We start from the raw sequence: 18,816 nt of genomic DNA on the forward strand, positions 1-18,816 counted from the left end.
CAGATGAATAAAAAAAAAACCAAATTTAACCATTTTTAAATTAGCCTGTCTTCTTCCCAGAGGTGTAATCTACATACAAACATTTATTTATTTTTATATATATTGACAAAAAACAATAATACAAATCATCAAACATGCCCTAACCTAACCAATAACAACCAATATAAATTATAATACACTGTTGCGCCACTGTTGTATTTTTTACATCCAGTTTTTCGGTGGATTTTCTTAAAATTTTCTTTTGTATCAATCTTCTCCTGGCATTTACAAACATCTTAAAAAAAATTTGAGCCAAATCCGTCCGGCCGTTCTCGAGTTTTAGCGAGTAAAGGAACAGCAATTCATTTATATATATATAGATAGAAATTATGTTTAAATGTTTTTGATGGGGTTGTTATGGATATTTTATATAAAATTAGAGGACTCGATTTTCGATATTTCATTCTCAAAATCGATAAAATCGTTAAAATTAACGAATACATACAAATTCCGTACTAAATATTCGCGAAAGAAAATTTTGAAAAAACCTACTTTTAGTATTTGGAGGGCTGGGGAAACACTCAGTGTGGAAAAACCATTTTTCGGTTGGAAGGGACTTTCCGGAAAATTCTTGAATGGTCGTACGAATGCATACAAATTCCGTACTAAATATTCGCGAAAGAAAATTTTGAAAAAACCTACTTTTAGTATTTGGAGGGCTGGGGAAACACTCAGTGTGGAAAAACCGTTTTTCGGTTGGAAGGGACTTTCCGGAAAATTCTTGAATGGTCGTACGAATGCATACAAATTCCGTACTAAATATTTGCGGAAGAAAATTTTGGAAAAACCTTTTTTTAGTTTTGGGAGGGCTGGAGAAACGCCCTTTGTGGAAAAACCGTTTTTCGGTTGGAAGGGATTTTCCGGAAAATTGTTGAATGGTCGTACGAATGCATACAAATTCTGTACTAAATATTCGCGAAAGAAAATTTTGGAAAAACCTATTTTTAGTATTTGGGAGGGCTGGGGAAACGCCCTTTGTGGTAAAACCGTTTTTCGGTTGGAAGGGATTTTCCGGAAAATTCTAGAATGGTCGTACGAATGCATACAAATTCCGTACTAAATATTTGCGAAAGAAAATTTTGGAAAAACCTATTTTTAGTATTTGGGAGGGCTGGGGAAATGTTTCTACAGCCCCCCCACACTTTTTTCTTTTTTCCTTATAAAATAAATCCGTACAAATTCTGATTTTCATCGTACAAATTAAAACATATTCCATACTAATTATAAATGAAAAAAAATTTCAAAAAATCTTTTTTGGGGGGGCTGGGGAAACGTTTGTCAGGATCAGCTATAGCATATATTATATATGAATTAATGTTTGTGTGCAGATCTCTGGGAAGAAGATAGGCTAATTTAAAAAGGGTTAATTTGGTTTTTTTATTCGTCGGAATTTAGTACGGTTAGGTTAAGTTAGGATTATGTAATAATTGATTATATTAATCAACTTCATTATATCAAAATAAACTTGGTATAACTTTGATACTTTAGAGTTAAATCATACACTTACGTACAAACAGCACTGGGTCCGCGATCTACCGCAGGTAGATTGCCTACCTGATAATATACTGCCGCGAATCAGTATTTTTATTCTAGTCAATAAATAAATTTTGGAACAGAGTTTAAACAGAGTTTAAAATATGTTTAATTGATATTTAATATTACAATATATTAAATACCATAATTTAATATAATGTGTATTATAAATACATATAAAAGCTAAATTATTTTATCAACATTTAAATTAGAGTTCTTGTCCAAAAATAGCGAATACAATGATGTCATATTTACTGGGAATGTTCTTAAAATTAATTGGTAAGCGCATTGAACGTTTATTTAAATAAAACTAGGTGGACCATTCTAATATTTAATTTGCTTATTTTTGATTTGATGATTTCGAGTAACCTAACTTATATACGATAACAACAATAACAACTATTAAATATTGGATTTTGACAGCGTTCATACTGTAATTTAAACTTGAATGCTTGGTGCGCATTAAAGACTGCACCGTTTAAAAACAAATTTCAGTTACTTATACCTCCAAGTTACTTAGTTGAATTGAACTTGAATGTTTTTTAGAAAAACTATACTTCATTCGTCTTTTAAGATATCGAAAAAGTGGGTTCACGTCAGTGGTGTAGATAAAAAGCCTATCCAAGGCGACGTGTAATTATAATTTTATTTAACCTAACCCGGGTCGATGGGTCCGATCGCTAGGTCGAGACGCGCATGTTCCTCCCCGTAAGCTTCGCAGCAGACGAGGGTATAGTGCGCATCATCGACCTCCTCAGCGTAGTCGTCGGGTGATCCACAATGTGAACACCCGGCCGACAGTGTCCGGTTGATCTTCCAGAGGTACCGGTTGAAGCAACCTAGTCCCGTCATTAACTGCGTGAGGTGATCGGACATCTACCCGTGCTTCCGTGACGCCCAGCGATCAAGCAGTTCCGGAGGTATCAGGAGCCTGGTCCACTCGCGTCCACTGTCCGTGGGAGGGTCCGTGCCCCGCAACCTCCGTACCCACCTGGCCATTATTCAGGCCCTCAGTATCTGGGGGTAGGATAGCGGCTCTGGGTCGCCCGGTGGAAGGGACCACCCGTTGTGTGTTCCCGTTTTCATGGCCGCCCTTCTGGCCTCGAACGACGTGAATCGTTCTAAGGCCATCAGGTCGATGGGTATGAAACCGGCGACGACCTTCACGGCTTCGTAGGACACGGACCGGTACGCACACACCCTGCCAATGCCGACTCTACGCTGAATGGCGTTCAGAACGTTGACGCCCCGACGGTTATACATGAGGGTAGGAGCCCACGTCGGAGCGCTGTTTAACATTACTGAATGTACGACGCTCATCAGTAGGTGCTTTATTCCCTCCCGGGGGCCGCCAATGTTGGGCATTAGCTCCAATAGAGCCGTCATGACGCGCCTGGCCTTGTCGGCCGTGGCTTGGAAGTGCACACCATGGACATGTTCCCTTGCTCTCAAGCACGATCACCAAGTATTTGAGGGACGTGCTCAGCTGGAAAACCTGATCCCCGATCCGAAGCCTCAGGTCGGCCCGCCCGTACTGGGACTTGAAGACCACCACCTCTGTCTTGTCGACAGCGAGCTGTAATCCCAAGTCCCAGATGTGGTCGGCTACCGCCGAGAGGGCCGAGTTAGTGCAGTCATCAACCTCCGACAAACGACGAGCGTGTCTTCCGCGTATCCGATGATCGTTGAACCAACGGGCAGCGACAAATGGAACACGGTGTCAAACGCGACGTTCCACAAGAGCGGTCCTAGCATGGAGCCCTGAGGGACTCCACGCGTGACTCCCACGGTCACTGGATCGCACCTATCGTCGTCGCACAGGTGGAGAACCCGCTTACTGAGGTACGACTCCAGAACCAGTCAGATGTATGGCGGGAAATCCATACGAACCAACGCTGCCCGCACCACGTCCCACCCAACGGTGTTGAACGCGTTCCGGATGTCTAGGATCACTGCCACGACATAGCGCCGCGCGTTTACAGCAGAGGTTAACCTCTCCTGCAACAGCCACAGCGCATCGGTGGTTAAATACATGTTTCAAAACTAAAGTCAATATGGTTCTTTATTTAAAATACAAGTATTTTTTTATAATTTTTATTTTTAACACTGGACATCCACTCCCACCACCCCACCACTATCAGCCAATAAATAAGAGATGAGGAATTTTATAAGTGCCCTAAAGTACATAATTTCTAAATACGGCCCTGCCTAAATGATAACGAGATGTAAAATAAACCAAACGATAAAATCTCTGTAGCATCGTGTATTATATGTATTTTACGGTATCTAAGTATCTACGTGATTTATCTATATCCAAAATTAGGGTTCTTTTAAACAATGATTTCAAATAAAATGTTGAAAAAAGTATAGGTACATTAAATACGAAATGCCATTAAAATAAATTTATATCAATATATATAACAACGTTACCAAGATAGAGCTTGTTATCTGTGAATATAAAGGTAGTTACTACTTATGTGTTAGCTAAATTGTTATAAATTTATTTATTTATTTATTTATTTATTTATTTATTTTAATTATGAACACCCAAGGGCATACAGTACAAAGTAAGTAGAACAGATTAAGTAACAATCATAAATATAATTTAAACATACTATTAACAGTTAAAGATTATAGGTAAATTATTACATCAAATAGCTATAGCTATAGCTCTAGAGAGCAAAAAATACAAACAATTAAAAATGTTTATATTTTTATTATTTTTCTGCTTAAATGTATAAATGCGAACTCGTCTGGTATTCAAACATAAGGCTGCAGTTTTAAACGCTGAAAAATATAATATTGTAGTACTGTAATTAGGTATAACTAATCATCTCATATATTATTATAATAATGTAATATTTTATCCAACGTGAATGATAGTCTTGTGTAATGCGATATCTTATGATAACTTGATGACGCATAACGTGCTTAGTACAATAAATCAAACGTTAAAATCTCCGTATAGCACAATTTATTGTATAGGTATCATATTTATCATTTCATAATATATATTTTATTTAAAATATACTTTGGTATTAAACGGTATAATCGTGGTAAAATGATCGATTGTTGTCAATAACTGCATGAATGCAATAGTCAGCCCAATTATTATTCGATATATTCAATAGTATAACCATATTAGTTCATCATTGTCTTATATTTATTAGTCACTAATATAACATAATTAACACTAGTATAACATGATGTCAGCGCACTATTTGTTTTGTCTTTGTGATTCACGCATTACATATCTAATCAAAATTTAATATTTAATTTGCGTTCAGCAGAACTGATTTTTATTGTTAGTTTTATTATTTTAAACAGATCTATTGTCAATCCTAATGGTAAGGATATTAATATCGTTAGGGTGGATATCCAGTATTGAGCCGAGATAAATATAATTTTATCTAGATAAAGATAAAGATAACTTAATTATTTATATATCTAGATAAAGATGAAAAAAAAATTTTTTTTTTTATAGATAAATTATTGGATAATTTTTTTTATATTGTTTTATGGAACTCTCTGTAAGCACGTAGAAATATAGAATACCTAACTTAATAGTATGTTATAAAAAATTTCGATAGTTAAAAGTAAAAATCACCTACTTAATAAATTACTTAATTGTCTACCTATAAATTATAATAAATAAAAGCCGTTTAATAAATTAAATTATCTGGATAAATTCATCTAGATAACGTTGATTTTTATCTTAGATAACTGTGTAAATTAATAATCACTATTTATCTAGATAAGATAAAAGATAAAAGAATATTTATCTAGATAAACTCAACACTGAGGATATATGTTATATGTTTATTGATATAATGATATTTTAGGTATAAAGTGACGAAGTTATTTATGTTTTTAGAATTTTGATGACTAGAATATGGTTGGTTCAACATTTATCTATTTAATATAATATAATATACAATATATTTATTTATAAAATAAAAAATAAAATATTAGTTTTTGCGTAATACACCTCGCAACCTTCATATGCGTCCATATGACGTACATTTCACCAGCCCCCCCAAATATAATTTTTGACATTTTTTTTTTGCGAAACATTAGTGTGCCATTAGTGTGAATTTGTGTGACTATTTTCAGAATTTGTGCGATACTGGTTTAACCGTAAATTCAAAAATATATATGGGGGGCTGTAGAAATGTTCCCCAGCCCCCCCTCATGGAAAAAATTACAATTTTCAAAATTTTCTTTTGCCAAACATTAGTGCGTCATTAGTGTGAATTTGTGCGACAACAACCAGAATTCGTGCGACACTCGTTATACTCGGAAAAATCGTTTTTCCATTTTGAGCATTTCCCCAGCCCCCCCCTCATAGAAAAAATTACAATTTTCAAAATTTTCTTTTGCCAAACATTAGTGCGTCATTAGTGTGAATTTGTGCGACAACAACTAGAATTTGTGCGACACCCGTTATACTCGGAAAAATCGTTTTTCCATTTTGAGCATTTCCCCAGCCCCCCCTCATGGAAAAAATTACAATTTTCAAAATTTTCTTTTGCCAAACATTAGTGCGTCATTAGTGTGAATTTGTGCGACAACAACCAGAATTCGTGCGACACCCGTTATACTCGGAAAAATCGTTTTTTCCATTTTGAGCATTTCCCCAGCCCCCCCCTCATGGAAAAAATTACAATTTTCAAAATTTTCTTTTGCCAAACATTAGTGCGTCATTAGTGTGAATTTGTGCGACAACAACCAGAATAGTATAAGTATAGTACTTGTGTACATTTTAATTGAATGACAAAACAGTTTTTCCATTTTTCAAATCAATTACCTGTATTTTCCTTTATTTCCTATGCCCATACTATTATGTACTATACTTGTGTATATTTTAATTGAATGATGATACAAATATAAAATACATAAAACGTAGGTAGTATACTATTTTATTCCTCTTTTACGTAATACTTAATATACCTTCCATTCTAATTTATTATTTATACACATTTTATCATACCTTTTTTTATCCAATAGATAATGATAAATACTTAATATACTTGCTTACAGTCTCTTCCGTGTTTGAAATTATGTCATTGATATTTGATATTAAACCATTTAATTTATTGACGTGAATGATGTGATTATATTTTTAATACCAAAAGTCCGAAATGTAAATTTATCATTTTCTTTATAAATCTATATCAAATATTTTGGTAAGAATAAAAGTATGTATATAATATTAATATTTTTAATTATTGAATAATCAAATTTAAAAATGAAATAATACAGGACAAAAACAGTAAGTATTACATATTTTAAGATTGTTTAAAGGACAATACAACTGATAATAATTTTTTTTTTATATATTTTTATAAAATATATTTAAAATCGATAATTATTTTATTACCATAACAAATACCTAGAATATAATCTAACTAAGGTAATGATACAACTAAAATTTGTTTATGATTATTCGTTCGCTAGTTACGTTAAATTTTGACATTGCGGGTGACGTTACGGATTCGTTCGCCGCGGCGGCGGCCATAGAATATTATAATACACGGCAATATTTATTAATTTTTGGTTTAACTTAAAATAATTAAATAACTATTAATGAACTTATTTTCTTTCGACTGAACTAATCAAATATATTTAAGAGTACCTCATAATCTTTTCATTCGTATAATTATATCACATTTTGGCTTAATCTTTTAGAAAAAAAATAACACTCAAATAAATTATATTACGAATTTACCATGTATTCACTGCAGTAAACGTGTGTAGTATTGTTTTGATCGTGACATCAAATACCTATAGATTTTTTACGTCTAAACTGGCTATTTTAGTTTTAACTCGTAGCTAAAACTAGAAGTGAGTGAGGACTCGCATAATATTATTATCTATCAGTACTCTTACAAATTAGGATTGTTTTTAAATGATGATGAGTAATGACAGTTGTTATACCACGAATTAATTGAAACAGATCAAAATTATTTTTATTTTATATTTTAGTATTTTACTATAATTAATAATTATTAATTATTATTTTTAATAAAGAAATTAAATACTAATACTTTATTTTATATTTATTTTGCCTTCTTTACATACAATTGTGAAAAAATTCAACAGGTACACTATAAATTGAATTTTGATAAAAACTTGCCAATTTTACTGTAAATTTGGTAAATTTACTTGGTAAAATACCAAAAAACCGTGGCGTATAATACTGTATACAAAAATATATAAATATTATAAACATACTTTTATTCTTACCAAAATATTTGATATAGATTTATAAAGAAAATGATAAATTTACATTTCGGACTTTTGGTATTAAAAATATAATCACATCATTCACGTCAATAAATTAAATGGTTTAATATCAAATATCAATGACATAATTTCAAACACGGAAGAGACTGTAAGCAAGTATATTAAGTATTTATCATTATCTATTGGATAAAAAAAGGTATGATAAAATGTGTATAAATAATAAATTAGAATGGAAGGTATATTAAGTATTACGTAAAAGAGGAATAAAATAGTATACTACCTACGTTTTATGTATTTTTATATTTGTATCATCATTCAATTAAAATATACACAAGTATAGTACATAATAGTATGGGCATAGGAAATAAAGGAAAATACAGGTAATTGATTTGAAAAATGGAAAAACTGTTTTGTCATTCAATTAAAATGTACACAAGTACTATACTTATACTATTCTGGTTGTTGTCGCACAAATTCACACTAATGACGCACTAATGTTTGGCAAAAGAAAATTTTGAAAATTGTAATTTTTTCTATGAGGGGGGGCTGGGGAAATGCTCAAAATGGAAAAACGATTTTTCCGAGTATAACGAGTGTCGCACGAATTCTGGTTGTTGTCGCACAAATTCACACTAATGACGCACTAATGTTTGGCAAAAGAAAATTTTGAAAATTGTAATTTTTTCCATGAGGGGGGGCTGGGGAAATGCTCAAAATGGAAAAAACGATTTTTCCGAGTATAACGAGTGTCGCACGAATTCTGGTTGTTGTCGCACAAATTCACACTAATGACGCACTAATGTTTGGCAAAAGAAAATTTTGAAAATTGTAATTTTTTCCATGAGGGGGGGGGCTGGGGAAATGCTCAAAATGGAAAAACGATTTTTCCGAGTATAACGAGTGTCGCACGAATTCTGGTTGTTGTCGCACAAATTCACACTAATGACGCACTAATGTTTGGCAAAAGAAAATTTTGAAAATTGTAATTTTTTCCATGAGGGGGGGCTGGGGAAATGCTCAAAATGGAAAAACGATTTTTCCGAGTATAACGGGTGTCGCACAAATTCTAGTTGTTGTCGCACAAATTCACACTAATGACGCACTAATGTTTGGCAAAAGAAAATTTTGAAAATTGTAATTTTTTCCATGAGGGGGGGCTGGGGAAATGCTCAAAATGGAAAAACGATTTTTCCGAGTATAACGGGTGTCGCACGAATTCTGGTTGTTGTCGCACAAATTCACACTAATGACACACTAATGTTTGGCAAAAGAAAATTTCGAAAATTGTAATTTTTTCTATGAGGGGGGGCTGGGGAACATTTCTACAGCCCCCCATATATATTTTTGAATTTACGGTTAAACCAGTATCGCACAAATTCTGAAAATAGTCACACAAATTCACACTAATGGCACACTAATGTTTCGCAAAAAAAAAATGTCAAAAATTATATTTGGGGGGGCTGGTGAAATGTACGTGTCCATATGACGATTTAAAACGTCATCAGTGCAGTCTTCGACCCATTCTTCCTCATATTCCATCATATTATGCTGGATCAGAACGTCATTGTACCCGCCATCTTACCAATCAGTTCCATTCTGATACTGGGTCATAGAACTTTGCATTGTGTTCATAATTGCCCTTAGTGGTAGGTCTAACATACATGGTGAAATTGAGGACTGTGAATCGATGTCTGGAAATAGGCAATTTATCACATTTTGTGCGTATGCACTCGGCGTTTTAGGCGGAAACATATCAGGTGAAGCTGGTTCCAGATAAAGATAACTTATTTTAATTGATATAAACTTAATAAATAACGAGTTACTTTTAATCAAATTCAAGTTAAGTTAATTTATTAAATAATAAGTATAAAACAATAAAAATTATTATTGAAGTTGCATATTACATAACCGTTAACTAAAATAGGAAATTAGAAATATTGTTAAATTAATTTCTTGTTCCAGTAACCAGAATTCTTCAAGAAAAATAATTTAATTAAATAGTAAATACAAATTATAGCAATAGCCATTTAGGTATATATTATATTATAATTATATAGGTGTATCGTATATATTATAAAGATTAAAGATATACCATACCATACTGCGCCATACGGGCATATTGTAATAATAGTTATTAATAAATACTAATAACTAATAAGTAATAGGTATGATAATAATATATTATATTATTATATTGATATAGATACAAATCACAAATGTACAATTCTCAAGAACATATTATAATTATAAAATATTTACGCCATAAATAAGTTTTTTATTTATTTATAAATCAAAAAATTGTATTTATTTTGGAATTTTCAATTTCATATGCTTTTGGTACTTAGTACTTAATACATAATTATATTAATTCAGTACCTAATAATTTCATGTATAGAAAAGCTATTGGCTATTTCCTGTGTTCAATAATATTTAGGATTTTCATTATTTTAAACCATAATACTGGGTAGGTAGGTATTTATAAAGATATTAAAAAAAAAAAAAAAAATAATAACAACTAAGTTAAAAAAAAAATGATAAAATTTTATTGATAATTATAGAAAAAAAAACTAAAAAAATTGAAAACTGACAATGGCCGTAAACAGCTCAAAAAGAGTCAAAATATTTTGTAAATTTTATGGTGTATAGAAAATGCTAATATAAACATTCAGTCAAAATTTCATGTCCCTACGGTCATTTGTTTTAGAGTTACACCAAAAACCAAAATCGATTTTCTCGAAAACAGATTTTGCGTAAAAATTCCCGTTTTTCCTTAATTTTTCTTTTGTTTTTCACGTCGCTTGTGAAAACTATTGCGAAATTTTTACTTTTGACCCCCCGAAGTACCAACTAGATTCACTTTCCTATCTGAAAAGTTACTATTGAAGAAAATCCAAGCACTTTTACTGTCCTAAAAGGTGATGACAGACACAAAAATAAAAAATAAAAAATAAAAAAAAAATAAAAAAAAAAACACTCATCATTGTATAATCAATACATTCATCGTTTTGCTCAGAATCTAAAATTGTGACTCATTATTTTAATTAGTTTTTTTTTCGTATTAAAAAAATTAGTCATCTCCTGGTATCTTAAGACAGATATACGGTATACATACCTACTATAGTATGTATTAACATAATAAAATAACATAATATTATATCACAAAATTGGGCATACATTTAATCGCTGAACACATGATCTAATAAATGCAAAAATGTACGACGATGTATGCACAAATGGTTAAAAATATGTATTATACATTTATACTATAGAGTATAGACGTATGAATGAGAATACTCAAGGAATTTTATTGCTGGGTACTTACAACATTGGACGTCAAGTTTAACGTTTATCATGTATCAGATGTGGGTGACGTCAAAAGGACAGTAAATTTAGCAGACTTTGAGTATTCAACCGTCGAATACAATAATTATTAGTACCTAATCCTAAAATATAGATTACATTTTACGATGTACAAACAATTTAAATTTTTTTAAATACTTATAACTTGCTTTAAAATAAAATATAATAAAAATTCTATTCAGTTGCCCACATAATATTCATACTTTTAAATTTGATAATAAGTCGATTCAACTTAATATTTAAATTATCGGAGCTAAACGGCTCTCTCGGTCAGGAGTCTCTATTTATCGAAACTTTTCAATATATTTTCAATTTTAAGGGCGTAATGTAATATAATATTAACACAGCGTTTTCACATGCTAATATTAAAGAACTAATGATATTCCAGTGCATCAGCAAAACGGTTCTTATCATGAATATTTACTTTGCAGTTTTATGTATAGGCGCCGCAGCGGACGGATGTCTATTTGGTCCTTTAATTGTCCTTATAAGTGAAAAGACTCTACAGATAATGAGTCCTAATGACAATACGGCGGCGGTTTTGTGTCTTCAGTTTCGTGTAGAGACATCAACGAACGAGCGGTGGACTATACATTATAAGTATCATAATACGATACATGAATGGTTTGTTCTTAAGCGAAAAGACTCCTAATAGTTTGTCCCTTTTATCAATTGTACTTTAAGTAGAAATACTCTACAGGAAATGGGCCTAATAGCAATACGGCAGACGTGACCGGATGTGTGGTTTGTCCTTTTATTTATTGTTCTTTAAGTGAAGAGGCTCATAATGGCAATTATATCATATATTTTTATTTATTTATTTTTGTGTCTGTGTACACGATAAGTAGTCGAAAGAATGCTTCGATTTTCAACTTAAGTATCTTGTTTGATGGGAAAGTGAATATTGTTGGTGCATTTCAGTTTCCAATTTTATTAGTATTTTTTTCTATGAATGTCAATAAAACTTTGTTTGTTGAGTAAAAATACTTGAAAATTTAATACAAGGCTCTTATTGTTACAATGAAATTTGAAAAATATTAAAAATCCTTAGTCATAGTTTTTTTTTATAAGCATTTAAAGTTCAAAAATTGACAAAATATTGAAAAATCACAAAAATTGGCAAATTATTTTGAGTTCAGAATTCATAAAAATTTTTATTTTTAAATCTAAGATTTTAAAAAGTAATACAAGATTCTTGATACGATTATCTGCCTTTATCAAAAAAAAAATGTCTATAAGAAAGTCAAATTAAATTTTTATGAGCGTTTGAAAATCAAATTTTTACAGCATTAGATATTCACTTGATTTCTCATATAGCGATTTTTTTATTTTCTTGTAATTAAAAAAAGGAATGACTGTAGATATTTAAAAACTTCACTGAATGTTTATATTGACATTTTCTATACACCATACAATTTTGAAAATAATATGACTCTTTTTAAGCTGTTTACGGACATTGTCAATTTTCAATTTTCTTAGTTTTTTTTTCTATAAATATCAATAAAATTTTATTTGATAGGTAAAATGGCGTGAAAATTTAATGCGAGGTTCCAGATATATTGTGACAATAACAGTTGAAAAATATTTAAAATATTTAGGCACAATTTTTTTCATAAGCATTTATATTTCGAATTTTGAAAAAATATATCAAATTTAAAATTTAATAATTATTTTGTAGTTAAAAATTTATAAAATCTTCAATTTTTATAGCTGAGGATTGAAAATTTAAAACAAGTATCCACGTAAATAGATAAATATATAAATTACTTTATTTATTCACGAAAATATCATTAAATATACTTAGTAATATCATAGCCTGACTAACCATTTTCGCTCAGAATCGTTTTTCTTATACAATGATATTATATCGTTGAATTCAAATTTAACACCATCCATAACAGTGACCCACTTGTAATTCACTATACAGCAGAACGACATCCACTTACCCTTTTTTTTTGATTATGTTTACCTGCATATTATTTAAACGAAAAATAAAGATTTTAATCTACTTTTTTATAATTTAAAGTTTGTTATTATAAGGGACTTATAACTTTTTCTTATTATGTATATATTGTTATGTAAAAAGTGTATTTCGAAAAGTTAATAGCTAATGTAACGATTGTCGTCGTCAATATCGTACATTACTCCCTACGTTGAGCACGGCTAATAAGTGTTAGTAATAGTGAATGTGTACATATATGTATGCAATATATATTATGCTGACGCGACGTTTAGCACGCGTCGTGTTAATAACCGACCAGAACTCTTGGCGATACACGTTTTCTGCTGAGCGTACAATTTGCTATGTTACGCACTTGTAAGACGATGACAACATAGCGGGTTCGGCGTCCTCTTAAATCTCAATAGAAAGTTGTTAGCATTCCTATTACCAATTTAATGGCCATACTATATAAATTATATAACCTTATGTTATTCCGGAATTGTCTTTTCGCTCATTTTATTCGCTGGAGCTCTTCGCAGTTTACGAATTTTAGTATTTGAGTGTTTTAAGATTATTCGAATTCAATATCTCAGATTCTAGACTAAGAAGCATTAAACCTGTGTTTCTATCATGCAGGAATCCGAGCTTTGATAGTTTTTAAATAGCAGTGTTCATCCTGTGTGCAAAGATAAGATGTTAAAGTCGAATGTTGAAGATGACCGTTTTAAGTCTCAAATGAGACGACACAATGTAATATATAGGTATGATTGGGCTAATCGATAAATTAAAAAAAAAAATGAATAGCGATTTCTATAAAATATCGTTGCTCAGTGGTGTATGAGAAATCACTATGTAATTATGTAACATAGAAGTTACAATAGTAACATTTAAAACATTCATATGGGTTAAATACGTTTTTTTAATCAATAAATAAATAGTCATGTCTCATAGTCATCACAAATGCCTACTGCACAATATATACCTATTTATACACATAGTTATAATATAATATTTTATATTGTATATATGTATTACATACTTGTGCAACCAATGGAGAATAAAAAACGAAAAAAAAACATTACAAACGTACGTATTTCTAGAAAATAATTTGAATACATTTTTTTTTCATAAGTAGAACATATTTTAGTAAAAAAAAAATCCCACAAAACACCTAAGAATACAAATCATCTTAAAACCCCAATAATCATTTCCACACAATAATTTTTTTCATAAACTACAATTACAATTACAATAATAAATTACAATTTTTATATTCATAAAAATAATCAAAAATATGTATATCATTGATTTTTTGATATTTTATAAACATAAGAATAAAAAAAATTGCTTTGCAACACTCAAGAGAACCGTGGAATATAGGTATTTGATACACTTCAAGTGGCTTGAAAAAAGAGTGGATGGATTGACAAATCACAAGACAAAATTTAGGTCCAGCTTATACAAAAAATTACATTTAATTATTAACTTTGGCCTATTTATTCATTATTGTCCGGTAAAAAGCTTAAAATATCAGTTAAATTATTACGTTTTAAACGTTGCAAAAACTCACAACAGACAGGGAGTAGCACCCAAATTCAGTATGTTCGATAAATTCAACTGTGTTCATTATTAACTGTAAATAAAAAAAAAAGTATGTTATTAACTAAAGATAGATAGTAATCTTAGTAAACTAAAATGCACTTAAATACCCACATCATTTAATTTATTAAATATACTACCTAATATTATAATGTTCATATTTAATTCCTATAATAATTATTGATATTTAAGTGTGGACATAGTAAATATGTGAAAAATAGTAAGTATACAATATATGTAAACTTTAAATCATTACATAAATAAAACATAGCATGCTACTCGATATTTTTCCTTTACAAGGAATATCTTTGAATCATAAATAATATTTTTTTTTGTTAATCAGTATAACCATGATAATAAGAACCTTACGAAAAATCCGACGGAAATTATAAAGTTGTATCCAGCCTAAAAACATATAAATATATATATATGTTAATATTAAGTAGGTATCTACATACCTAACTAAAAATTATCTAATATAGGAATTTATTAAAATATTTATTTTTTCAAGCAAAACAGGTCAACTCATTTACAATATTAAGAAAACAAATAATTTATTCGAGTAAAAAGTTAAAATAATTTGGTATGTATAAATGTTTATGAACTTACGGTCCACAGCTGTTGGAAATTCACATCCATTTTTCATGTGTTCAACAACCGTTTGTTTTAATTGACATATCTGCTCCAAGAGACTGCTCAATTCTGTGGTAAGTTCAATATTTTTATTTTTTAGTACTTTAATATTATCCACTAGCCTGGTTTTAAGCTCTAATTTTTTTTGGCGGCATTTGGACGCAGCAACACGATTCCTTTTTCTTTTCTCTTCGAGTTTGATTTTTTTTTGAGATTCAATGTCGGTTGGTGACGTGGGTGGTGACGAAGACGTGACACTGGGTATAGTCTGAGGTTCATTCATGGTAACATTAAGAGAAATAATATTGGAAAAGTCATTTGAAGTCACTAACACATAGTATTGCGGTTTTGATTGGTATTCTGAAGAATTAATATCACTGCTGGTCATTGGTATTTCTACTTGTATGTCACCGTTAGAATTGTCATTGTGGTGTATGCATTGGAGTGCTTCGACAAACGGTTGAACAGACATTTCTTGTTCCACGGTCACAGAATTTGGAATTAGAGACGGTGTGGGTGTGCTGATAATTTGGTGAAGAGTGGTTTGTTGGGATAAGTCGAACAATTCTAATTGGGGAGAGTTGAACTCGATCATGCTTAGGTCGGGTGACGTCAAAATGGTTGGTTGTTTCTTTGTTGAGTTCTCGCTATTGCAAGAGTTCAAGTCCAACGTCATCGGTCTCTTCAAGAAGTTGACTTCATTGGTGTTGCTTTTGACTTTCGTGATGAGCGGATCGTCGTAGAAAGCTTCATCCCACATAATGCAGTTAGACGAGTTATTTACCATTTTTCTTACTATTATACGAGTGTCCGTGATCACAGACCTTTTCGCTTTTCCCGCACACGATTTATGTAGGATCGTGTGATGTTGTAGGTATTATTATTATTTTAATAAACTAAATATAAAAACCAATAAAGTGTGTAAGTATGTTAGAGTAAAATAAATAAAAAATTAAAAAATAAAACTTAACAGCAATAAAATAAATGTGTGATAACACGGTGCGTATAAAAAACAAACGATCGAGTGATTAATCGCGGCGTACAACTGAGAGTGAAGAACACGACGGAATGGCACACGGTACGCAAATACGGAATGATTGTATAATTGAACGTTTGACGGCAGACCGTTCGCCCCCTCCCCCCTCCCACATCCCCCCGCCACCAATCCCCCTCCACCACTAACACCGCCCAAGTGGTCGGTGAAGAGCGATCCGTTATCATCTTAGCGGTAAGTATTAAAGTACCTCAATAATTGTTGTCGTTTCCATTTGTTCCTACCGGCTTTTGCTCATATTTAGTCGTATCTGCTACCAGGGACCTATAAAAATAAATTACGGTCTAGAGCATGTGCCCAGTAACGGCCGCCGGACTTTGCGACTAGTCTATATAGCACGGTAGGCCGGTGCCGGTGGAGACTCATTTGCGCACATATTAAAATATTTTTTAAATTTACGACAACTCATTTGCGCACAAAATAGTAAACAATGAAAACCAGCTTTTAGGTCCTACAGTTTTGGGTGTACAGGGTGTCTTAAGCTGTCCAACACGTTACACGTTCAATATTATTCATATCAATGATCACCCGTTATTGGAGTATCTTCAATATAGCCTTATATAGTCTTAAAGCATAACGTGATTTCACATCAGATCTTATCTATCAAAAATGGCATTAATACTCGCCAAGTACACGAGTCGTGTGGGACAAGCTTTAATCTTTATTATTGATATTATTGCTATGTCTTACCCTATTTTGGTTAAACGTTTCCGGTGATAACTGATAAACCTTATAACAAATCTCTTCTATACATTTTAGTTTAGTCTCCGGTGTAATGACAATGGACGCTATTTGTTTAACACGGAGAGAAAAACGTTGTAAAATATTGAACAAATTCAAATTTCGAGAGTATAGGGAATTAAAAAATGGAAATTTCAATCATCGGTGTACTAATAAATTTTGTAATGCTAGTATTATTGTAAATAATAATAACGAAATTGTGTATCAATCTAACGCGGACCATAAACATGATGCATATTCAGATCAGGTTATTTCAAGAGAAATTGTAAGGAGCTCACTGAAAAGAAAGGCAGAACATGATCTCCATACCCGTCCAAACAAATTAATACGACAAGAACTAAAAAATACCGATATTGCTGAGAACATGGAACATGGTGACTTGAAATTAATCCGTCGTTCAATATATTATGTACGAAAAAAGTATTTTCCCACGCTACCATCAAACTTTGACGAGTCGTTAAAACAACTTTTAGAGATGAAACAAACGTTGTTGCATAAAGGTAATCAATTTTGTTTTTCAAGTGACGATAATTCTGTTATTTTATTTACTTGTAAGAATAATTTGGAAGTGCTTTGTAATAATGAACACGTATTTGGTGACGGAACTTTTACGTATGCACCAAAACATACCACCGTCAAAATCTGCGTCCAATGATTCGTTTGGAGGTGTGTTTTCTTTTTATTTTTTAGAGGTCAAATCTAGGGTGTTATATTCTTTTTTAATACAATTTTAAAATTATTATTATAATTAAATATTAATATACTATTGTAATGTAAGTATTACATTGATGTGAATTACGCTATCATAGTTATTTTGTGATGATATTTCTAATAATATAATTATGACTTGATTGTATTCAACCACAACTCAATAAATATAACAGTGTACAAATATATAATATATCGGTATAATGGTAATTTATATTATCATAATTAATGAGTACATTAATAGTACATAACTGGTACGTTCGTGTGAAATAATTTTGTCATAGAACTTTGTACATATTATATTAGTGGGTATTTACTTAATGATGCAATTGTCAATAATATAACTTAATATCAAATAAGATAATTCCTTAACCTTTCTAATAATAGTGATAATATACATATTATATATGATAACTAGAGTGTGGATTTATATTCAATTAAAAACCAACCAAATATACGGTAAAAAATCTTAAGTATGCATAAATATATGCACAAGAATTTTGAAATAAAAATTAAGGAAAAACGAGAATTTCGAGAAAATCCTATTTTGGTTTTTAGTGTAACTCCTAAACAAATAACTGTATATACATGCAAATTTCACTGGTTGTTTATATTAGCATTTTCTATAAACGATACAATTCTAAAAATATTTTGATGTGTTTTGAACTATATACGGACATTTACAGTTTCCCATTTTTTTAGTATTTTTTTGTATGAATGTCAATAATATTATATTTGTTGTGTAATAAAGCTTGAGAAATTTATACAAGGCTCTTAATATATTGTCACTATGAAATTTGAATAAAAATCCAGTTACAATTTTTTTTTTTATAAGTTTTTAAAGTTTGAACATTGACAAAATACGTAAAATTCACGAAAATGTGCAAATTATTTTGAGTTAGAAATTCATAAAAATGTTTCTTTTTAAAACCAATATTTGCGAATATAATACAAGATTTAT

At 30.9% G+C, this 18,816-nt stretch overlaps 2 protein-coding genes across 2 annotated transcripts; both read right to left on the reverse strand.

The window, feature by feature from the left end:
* Positions 1-2,574: 2,574 nt before the first annotated feature.
* LOC132953573 (uncharacterized) lies at positions 2,575-2,958 on the reverse strand. The gene has a single exon (XM_061025964.1). The coding sequence runs from the start codon at positions 2,956-2,958 to the stop codon at positions 2,575-2,577; it is 384 nt and encodes a 127-aa protein (XP_060881947.1).
* An 11,678-nt stretch (positions 2,959-14,636) lies between these two features.
* On the reverse strand, positions 14,637-16,139 carry LOC132936717 (transcription factor Jun-like). Its single transcript, XM_061003478.1, has 2 exons — positions 15,329-16,139; positions 14,637-14,753 (listed from the first exon to the last, which is right to left on the reverse strand). Exons 1-2 carry the CDS (start codon positions 16,137-16,139, stop codon positions 14,734-14,736), a joined length of 831 nt encoding a protein of 276 aa, XP_060859461.1. The 3' UTR covers positions 14,637-14,733.
* Between the last annotated feature and the right edge of the window lie 2,677 nt (positions 16,140-18,816).

This window comes from Metopolophium dirhodum, chromosome 1 (genome assembly GCF_019925205.1).
Source record: "Metopolophium dirhodum isolate CAU chromosome 1, ASM1992520v1, whole genome shotgun sequence".
NCBI lineage: Eukaryota > Metazoa > Arthropoda > Insecta > Hemiptera > Aphididae > Metopolophium > Metopolophium dirhodum.